This window comes from Polyodon spathula, chromosome 20 (genome assembly GCF_017654505.1).
Source record: "Polyodon spathula isolate WHYD16114869_AA chromosome 20, ASM1765450v1, whole genome shotgun sequence".
In the NCBI taxonomy this organism is placed as follows: Eukaryota; Metazoa; Chordata; class Actinopteri; order Acipenseriformes; family Polyodontidae; genus Polyodon; species Polyodon spathula.
The window spans coordinates 11,280,656-11,291,048 of record NC_054553.1 but is presented as its reverse complement, the minus strand read 5'-3'; the positions used below and the strand labels follow the sequence as shown (position 1 = coordinate 11,291,048).

The window sequence follows — 10,393 nt, the reverse complement described above, 5'->3', positions numbered from 1 at the left end:
AATCCTGATAATGCCTTCGGTGTCAGCTCTTATTGCTTGCATATAAACTCTTTATAAACCATCTTATGAACAACACCCAAATGAATTAATACAGCTTTCATCACACTGAACTGTAACTTAAATTAAGCATTCATATGTGGCTATTTGAGATATTCCTGTCTATACAGTGCTTGAAGCAATGTTCCACTACATTTCTCAAACTGCAGGAGATTACACATCAACTGCTCAACAACTGAAACAGCTTCAGGGGCATACCCACAAACTGCTCTGCAGTGTTGGGACATTTTTCCTAGACTGCAATAAAGTCTAGCCTGTTTGAGTGGAGTTATTTTTCCTTCATTTTTTTTTTTTCCCTTTCCTGTAGTGTTGAAAATACTGCTCCTGTATTAGTACAGGATTGGATAACAATTCCAGTGCAATTCCACATAGAGTTTTCCAAATGGTCATTGACTAATAACAATGGCCAATCTGTGGTAATCTCGGGCTGGATCTCAAAAACCACTTGATATTTAGTCTTTGTATCTATTAATATTACACACATACCTCAGGCAAATCAGGGCAGTGGCCTTAACCTTCTGAGTTTGAAGATATTTGAATTGTACAGGGACAAGGCTGAGAACTCTGAAAACATTCAGGCCAACACATTAAGGACCTTGCAAAGCCAAGGGAATCTCCGTTTTGCTTTTCCATCAATGGTAGCATTTGTGAATATAATCTGTCAACTCGACACTTTATGCTTCGGCTGTTTGAATTTTACTCTGGAGCAAGTTAAACAGAATATAAATAGCAGCGCTATAATTCTAAAAGAAAACAAGGTTGTTTTTTGTTATCAGTACCTGTGAAAGACGTGACCATTTGGGCATCCATTAGTACCCTGCTGGTCTGAAAGCAAAACTATCGTAAATTTCTTGCTTCAGCAAAAGCTTAGTATAGCAAACCTTTCAAATACAGTTTAAACTGAATTCTGCAATAGTCAGCTCAATGAGTCATTGCTACAGGAAATAGTACTTTTTTTATGCCTACAAATATTTGTGCCCAATTCAGAGGGTTTGCAGTGAGGAAATAAACTGCGACGCACGGACCTGCTACTGTAAAGAATAACCAGTAGTACAGCTGTATAAAGCGAGTTCATCTCAAGAAAATAGACCATAACTTCTAGATGTACCCCTGAAGACTTGTGTTTAAATTCAACTGGAGTCACGGAGGCAGGGTGGGGAGTCTCAATTTCCCCCAGTCGACATGCCACAGATGCAGCAATCAGAACTATAAATACAACACTATTGAATTCGCACCATCATTGCTCATGCGGCAACTGATTGACCCCAAAAGCTTCATGAAGTCTTCAAAAATACCAATGATTCAGCATCAACACCATGGCTAGGAATCCACTCCATACTTGGTACATAGAACGTCTGGGGTGAGTCTGTCCACACGTTTCCAGCTGTGTCCTCTGGTCCTAGTTTCTGCACTGACCACAGCACATAAAACAAGAACTACAACAGCCTTGGCAGGAGTTGTCATTTTAAAATGGAATTAAAATAGATAGATTTTGTAATATTTTCCTCAGTAAGCAATCATTTGTCTGGTTTGAAGACATGTTCTTGCCCAGGCTGGTTCCACCTCAGTGTTAGTCTAAACATCCCATCATCCTGTGGATTCACGCTACCTAGATGTGAAGGGGCTTCCAGACAACACACAGCTCAGTTAATAATGAACTGCTGTTTAACGAGTGCTTTAGTAAACAGTGCCACCCAGCAGGTCCAGAAGATGCATTCAACAGCACTTGCACTAACTGGGAAGCAGGGTGTTAACATTAGCCATGTGTCGCATTTAACATTTTGCTTAAACATTTAAATGTGTTTCTACAGTAGCATGCGTACAGACAAATATTCAATATCTTTTTTTTCTGTTTGATTGATTATAAAGATTAACAATAGGTTTACCCATGTTCAACACCATTAATGACAGGTTTTAAAGGTAATGAACTGAACATTTGAAATATTTTTTTTTTGTCTGGATAAATGAATGAGTATCTAGAACACATGAAAATGGAAGAATAAGAGGAGACCATTTGGCCCATCAATGCTTGCCCAGGTCTTTGATATTTCTGCAAATAAACAGCATCTCAACACATTTTAGAACTGCAAATACTTTACAAAATAAACTAACCATGTGTTGCTTTTAAGACTCGTAGGGCGATATTAAATGTTTTCTCCATTCTTTAAAACACTTGTGTGATATGGAAGTAGAAATAAAATGATCTTAATGTTACAAAATGAAGAACAAAACAATGAGTGTTTACATGAACCAGGAGATATATAACTTGGCTGTTTGCTTCTAGTTTTGTGAAATTAACAGGTGTTTCAGCTCCAAAAAAAAAAAAAAAAAAAAAAAAAAAAGGCATTAACCTTCTTTTCAGTTCATCTTGTACTGCAAGATAAAAGTTTTTGTATTTGGCAACTATATGGCTCCAGTCAGGCTCAGTTTCATGAGGCACCAGCTGCTTGTGATTGCACCACAGTCCTGGCCCTGAACACTCAGTCCTCTCTGAAGCAGCCAGTCAGCTGTGCGGGGCAAGACCAGCTTGAAGAAATGTGCAAGCAGAAAGACTTGTGCCAGCTTCCCACTGTCGGACCTTTGGCTCTCTCTCCTGGACTTGTTTTGACTGGACCCTCTTGGTGGTTCTTTAAACATTACTTAAAGGGACGAAAATAAGACTCCCATTGCATAGCAGTTTGAGCCACTCCTGGTTTTAAAAATTAGTTTAAGACGACATACTGAGCTTGTCACCTATACACTGCAGCTAATCAAGCTTGCACCAAAACCTGGAATGGGTGGCACTGCTATGCAACAGGAGTCTTACTTTCATCCCTGACTTAACACATTGTGTGTGTTTGTGGATATTTCCTTTCAAGTCACTGAAGCTAGTGATGCTGAGGCTACCACAAGACAGAACACCCTGCAGTGTTTACTAAAAAAGCTTTGCCTTCCCTTATAAAAGTTTACCACGACATATACCTCTATGCTTTACCGTGTTTCAGCTATGCTTTATTACACTTTGCTATGCTTTAAAAATGGCACACTTGTATAAGGGTTATTGCACACATTGTGATTACAGCAATATATTTAATGCACATGAGCGGGGACCCAATACCTGTAACACAGGAAGTGAACTTAGTGTGCAACAGGAATAATTAGGTCTGAAAACAAAGGGCTCAATGAAACAATAATGGATTTGTTAGAAACGAAGTTACTCTAAATCAGACAGTATTTGCTCAAGACTTGGTTATCAAACCTTTAATGGTCTGCATTGTCCTCAAAAGTGATGACACAAGGCTAGTGCACTCAAAGACTATATCCTTCCATTACTGAGATGGTATGCTAGCAACGTGAATAAGCAAAATCTCACTGCTGCTGAAATTGAAGCCCTGAGCGCTTGACTAATTTTATCCCAGTTTTTCAGAGCACACTGAAATACTTCCCACATGTTCTGGAGCTTAAGGAGTTTTCCCATTACTGGCTTGGGAGGCAACCTGCTTTACAAGGACAGGAATAGAAATCTATACAACTCCTGAGAATACTTTAGCTAAAGCAAAAGAGGGCTATTCATTCTTACATATTGATGTGTTCCTGTTGTGAATGAGAAGCTTACTTTTAACTTGCCTTCAATTTAATACCTAAAACACCTTTGAAAAAGAATATGTACTTGAATATATTTAGCTATAGATATACATGACATAATACTCTCAGCATGATATATGCAAACATTGCTTTTTTGCAAAACTATCAGTGAAGTAGACAAACTTTTTCGTTAGTTCTTCAGTGTACTTAAATATATCCAAACTCTAGGAAATAATACAACATCGTCCATCCAGCAGAACAATAACAAAACGCCTGTCTTTGTCAAACTGGCTGGCTAGTTTTCAAACGAAATTGTGTCAACAATGAGGTTTAGTAACTTTATCTACAGTCTAGCTTAGCTAGCGCATCAGGTGTCTTGGCTTCTCTTAGCGGTCCGTCTACAAACATGCAATACATACGTAAATCGAAACGGTATTTAATGAAAACATACATTTAAAAAAATGTAACTGAACTGCAACAGCCAACGCCAATAAGAGCAAGGGTTTAACCCGTTGTTCTCCTGCAGAACAGCATCGGGTCTTTTTCAGACAGAGCCCAAAACGTGCGCAATCCATTTTACTGCCGGGACAAACGTACGGCATTAAAAATTAACGCTTTGACTTGGCAGGTAGTTTAACTTTTTTTTTTTTTTTTTTTTAAATCTTTTCGTAAGCTCAGTAACAGTTTGTTACCGAGATGAAATGCTTGAAACCATAGGGGGAGCGAGATTACATTCCTGGGATTCTCGGTAACAATATACAGGTATAGGTTACAAATGAAAGATTATTGATGCCATACATCTACAAATTCAGTCTAGGGACACATTAGGAAAACATCAGTATAGTTCTGTCGAATCGACAAACATGCCTGTGTTAATTAAAAGAAAATGTGGTTCACAAACTGGTTCTTACCTGTTCTAAACGTAGGTGTGCATTGCCAAAAGTCCCCGTTTTTGTTACACGACTCCCAAAGCGAAAGAGAGTATTGTTCAGCGGTGACCCAAGCCGGACTGAGCAGTGCTACCAAGTCTAGAGAAAGTGCCAGAAACACGCAAAACAGAGCGATCAGTTTAAAGGGACGCAACACGTACGTTTCATTGACGGACATCTCTTCTTTAGAAAATATACCACTATAGAATTCGCTTCAAAAGTTTCAAGTATGAGAGATAGAAAAACTCTTGCGGCCGCAACAGAGACACTACTGGAGACGCACGTCAGCTGTGCAGTTGAAAGAAATGAATGAGGCGTTTCGAGTCCTAAACTCCTCCTGGTCTCTGGAACGTGGAAAGCACTTTATTCAGAATACAGCTTTCAGATTCCAAATTAACTATCATATACATTTCTATAGACGAAAAACACGCGTTAACACTGGAGGTGCGTCACTATCATTCAAAACATCTGCCAAGCGCTTTCAAATTACCCACAACGAAGTTTATACATCAATATCAACAATTCAGACCGGATGCTAATTAGTATGCAGTTTTATAAACACTCAGACAGGATCTTCATTAGTATGCATTTTTTTAATATAAAAAATAGAACGGTTGATATCAACAATTGTATTTTCGATAGCAACAATTCAATTTTCGATGTCAACATTCGATTTCTGATATTAACAATTCTATATTCTATATTTTCTGTAATTAGAAAGCGATTGGCAGACGTTTTGGCTGATAGTGCACCTCCAGTGTTAACGTTAAGTCGTGTTTTTTTTTTTTTTTTTTTTGTCTGTAGAAAAGCCAAGGGCTAGAAAAAAAGAAGCTTCAGAATTGCTGATATTAACACGCAGGGTTTTTCAAAGAATTTCGTCCTGCCAGGACTGTGTTCTCTTGAGCTCAAGTGGATTCACATAGATTATCACTGAACAATTTCCCAATGAATGCATTCAGTTGGTGTATTACTAGTTCACATCATCTTAGCAACGCATTGTGTAGTAAATATATCAGTACATTTATTAAAAATGTCGAGATGGTATCTTTACATAAGGTATTTACACTTATGAGCAGCTGTCTGCTTAGCACTTTTGAAACAGTGATGCATGAATAATAATAATAATAATAATAATAATAATAATAATAATAATAATAATAATAATAATAAAAAGAAGATCCTTTGTAAAGAAAATATAAATAACAAATCCCAGAGGTGCATCTGGGATTGAAAAGTAAAGCTTGTATGCCAAGACTCAAGTTCTCCAGACTAGACATATGCCCAAACAAAAGACTTCCTGGGTATTGGACAGAGCTCTCTCCCGCAGAACCCTTCCTGTGGGTTGGCACTATAAAGAACCATATGGAGCGTTCTACAGGTCCTATGCAAACAGAACCATCAGACATATTGGCTGCCGTCTGTTATATTTGGAACTGCTTGGTTTTTATTTGTCTAGATTTTCTAACAACCCACTCCTCTTAAAACCTGCCTGTCACACAATTTAGAGAGTCTTTTTTGTCAGTCACACAGATACAAAAATAAATAAATAAATAAAAAATCACAGCGCATTTCATTAGAGTATTTGCAGTATCATCTCATGACAATAAAACACTAAGAGGTGGCATCTGTAGTAAAACTAAAAGAAATGATATGACAAACAAACCCAATGCTCTGACCTTTGCATATATGGGTACCAAGTCTGACAATACCACCCTGCATGCATCATTTTGAACATTACATGTTATATAAACTCATTTCTGCAATAGCAGTTGCCAGACTGGACTAGAAGAGGAATGGCATTTCTGTATCTTAAAGATGGTTATTTGTGTTATGACAAGGGGAAAAAAAGTCCTGACTTCTATTAGTGTAGCAGCTAATGTATCTTCCAGTGCTGTAAAGTCTATCAGGTAAAAATGAATATAATACATAAGCCCCCTGTGTTTGAGGTACAGTAATATTTCAGTAACCCCTGAGCCTATAAACTATATGGAACCAGATGGGATCACAATATCTGTAATGCCGGATACATGAAGTGCAATCAAAGTAGAAACTAAATATGGAAAACAAAAAGATTAAGCAAAACAAGAAGAATTGGAAATGCTGTGAACTTAAAATAAAGTTCCAATAATCCATTTCAGTATCACAGTATTATTTCAGCAGGAGTACGCTACCATATCAGGATTTCTGTGCACTATGAGTTACAAATCCACTATGTTGTTATTTCCAATATTGGTCTGCTAGTGGAATTTGGATTGAAGAATGATGACGTCCTGAAGAAGAGAGGTAGTTGGCATTTCCTGTGAAACTCAGGAATCTGTGGAACTCAAGCTTGTGTTAAAAACAACCAAATTGAGGGCAGTCGCTCAGCCTGAACTGCGTGGAGCCTGAAATAAACAAATAGCACTCCTTCATCAGATAACTGAACAGTCTAAAAAGGACATTTGTTTCAAACCAGGGCAGACAGCACTCCTATTGCCTGTGCCGAGAAACTAAAGACGAATATAGAATTTACCAAACATAACCACATACAATAAAAAGAGCACAGCATTACAAACACAGCCCTGGAAGAATACAGTGTATGTTATGAATCAATCTCAGTTAGAATCCATAGCAGACCGCCACATTACCTGCAATAGTAACCTAGTGCATTTGAATATTGCACAGTGGTCCTGGTATTGAACAGTGAATTGTCTGTGTGCATGGGTCTAGATATGATCACTGGTTACCTTTGCTTGGTGTATGGTACCACAGGCTATGAGTAGGAAATTTTGCCTACATGCAATACACAAAAATGAATTATTTACAATAGAAGCTGGTTTCGCTGCCATATATTTGCAGAAAAAATAACGTGTCTATTGCCACACTCCATGGTCCTACATGTATATTGAATCCTATGTAGGCTCATTTGTGCATTTGTGTTAAGTTTAAGGTCATATTTCCTACCAAAATAATCTTTTAATATTCATCAAATCCTTTTTATTGTCAGACCATGGATTTACAGAAAACGGCCACCCCCTCCACAAGCAGTCATTGTTATCCCCTGGGTCAACAATGTTGGTCAACAATGTGTTGCCATTGTCTGATAGAAGATCATTTGTAACAGGTGGTCCAATGGATTAGCCCATGCACTTCTCTTCAGAAGACCTGTTTCCATTCACCGAAGCAGTCTTAGCTTCAGGGGGCATGAGCTTTCTTCCCCCTTGAATATCTTCATGCCCACAATATTTCCTGTGAGGGGGTTACCCCAATTCCTGTGAACTGAGGCATGGTAGGTATTTTGTGTGGGTAGCAGAGGCAGATGGTCCTTTGTGAGTGCTGGGAAGGGAACAGAGGCAGTTCAGTACTCTGGTGAGTGGAGACAGGTGGGTAGAGGCCTCCGGTCAACACCCTTGACCCCAAATGCATCATAGCTCAACACGCAACCATCTTTGGGAGATTTACAGTGAGGGCAATCACCCCTATTTAAAACACTGTAATTAAGGGTCACTGTGGAAACATATATATATATATATATATATATATTATATATATATATATATATATATATATATATATATATATATATATATATATATACATATATACTTAGTACTTAGTAAAATGAATCAAAAAGGAACCTTAGTCGAAAAGCATGTCAGGTATTTTTTTTTTCACTAGGTTTGTCAGAGTTATTTTCCTTTTGTAAAGAAAATGGTGCTTTGATAACTGGGGCACAATTGATCTTGCAAATTGCAACGCAAATTTGCAACCTTTGTTTTACTGGAGGTACAGTGTCACTAATTGAAACGTTACTATGTATTAAGTAACACATAATTCCCTAACGAATTGATGTGAATGAATCCTGTACTCACGACACATTACACAGACACTCATAATAAACAATGAAACAACAACAGACGCTGGCCAGAATGAAAACCTGATATTTTGTAAGCTGAGTTAAAGTAATCCCATTTGTGATAGCACAACTTATTCATATGAATCACAACAGTGAATATTTCACTTGGTATTGCATTATCCTAGAGCACACCAAGCTTGGCAAGGCCAGTGGATGCCAGCTTTAAAATTCCTCACCAAATGATGGCGCAAAACTTTACACTGATCAGCCCCTTTGGCCTGTTCTGTCTTCCTGGAAATCTGCTTGATAATCAGGCTTCAGAGCGAGGCCCAGATCTCATTACAAGCTAGGGATTGGAAGAATGTGCTAAGGATTTACTCTCCCATTCTCACCCACTTGCTAACCTTGACTGTCAGGGTCAGATTCCAGTGTCCCTGCAGCCTGACACAATCACAGCACCTGCTGCCATGGCCTGAAGCCAGCAAAGGTGTCTGCAAGGCAGGAAGTTAAATACTAGCCATTCTCAAGGTTGGCTTCAGTCACTGCTCTGGAAAACCAAGCCAGGTCTATTTTTAGATTATTATTATTATTATTATTATTATTATTATTATTATTATTATTAAATGAGTACTAACCAAGGTTTTACCATTTCCTTATCAGCACCACTGTTTGGAATATGTTTATATTTCAAAGACTATGCTGTAGACTGAATGCTGCTGCTGCTTCCTGGTATCTAATCACTTCTTTTGTTGCAGTACAATTTCACTCCAATAGGCTAGCTGCAATCAGACCATGTGACCTACAGCGCAGTTTCCAGGATGCAGCAGTTTATCTATAGCATTGTTAAGTATTTGAACTATTTAATGAATTAACCCAAAGATTCTCAGATACATTGAATGCCGAGAGGGTTAAAACAGGCAGCAAAGTTTTAATGTACAGTGGAAAATAAAATCTAGTGCAAGTATTCATCTTTATCGTTTAATGAGCCTGCAAGGACACTGAGAAGAAAAAGCCAATTATACTGGCTATATTAAACAAGGAAAGAGACTGGAATTATCTACAGTATATTATAACAGATGGAATCTCTCTGGGCCCCTGATACAAAACAAAGCTAAAGCTGCATGTTTCATATTAACAAATCCCCAGCACACACCAAGGTCATTAGCCGACACGATTCAGCCTTCCCGCTGCAAGCTGTACGGATCAGGCAGACACAACAGTGCTTGTTTTATTAATTATATCTTATACTTACTGAAACATTGCATCATCTCAGTCTCTTTCAAAAACAATATACTGAAATACAGTAACATTTTTATAGCACCCTTCATGAAAAAACATTTCAAAGGGATTTACAATCAATACGACCTATCACGACCCAGGTCAACCCAGACATATTTAATAGAATTTAGTCACACTTTCTTGGTTCTTTTTTTTTTTTTAGTTTATTCACTTTTAAAAACTATCTTTCTTCAAATTTAACAAATATTACAAGGTTTTTTTTTTGTTTATGATTTGTTATCATGTAGTAAACTAGTTTTAAATTTTAAAAAGATCAAATAAAACTGTACCGCAAACATAAGATCCATGCTTGGAAATAACTCCGAGTTGATAATTGAAATGGAGTTCAGTTTGTTTAAAGGCATTTTGCTATAACAGTGTTTAACAAATGAGATCAGCTTTTCTCTCCCTAGTTTCCAAATAAGTTAATACAATCAACTATTAAAATGTACATGTGTTAGTAATTCGATTGTTACTTGCTAATAAACTAAACTGACATTTAAAATAAAGTGCGACCTACACTTTATTAGAGGTAATACTACAAAACCGTCTTGTCATAGCTCCCATTTCATTTTAAACAAAACCCAATTAATGGTGTAGGCAATACTACATCTAGCAAGGATTTCCATTGAAAGACAAATGTAAATAAAAGAGACCCGCAGAGGAGCTCACTGAAATGAACTATAAGCAATGTCATGTCTTTGTCTGTGGCCAAAATGTGAACAAGAAG

General features: G+C 37.5%; 1 protein-coding gene across 1 annotated transcript in view; it reads right to left on the bottom strand.

Annotated features, from left to right (window-relative positions):
* Positions 1–5,135, bottom strand: part of LOC121295741 (transmembrane protein 47-like) — a 7,162-nt gene extending 2,027 nt beyond the window's left edge. Inside the window, exon 1 of the mRNA XM_041220745.1 lies at positions 4,533–5,135. Coding sequence (XP_041076679.1) covers positions 4,533–4,728 — 196 coding nt within the window. The 5' untranslated portion in view covers positions 4,729–5,135. The remainder of the gene's footprint in view (positions 1–4,532) is intronic.
* Positions 5,136–10,393: the final 5,258 nt, after the last annotated feature.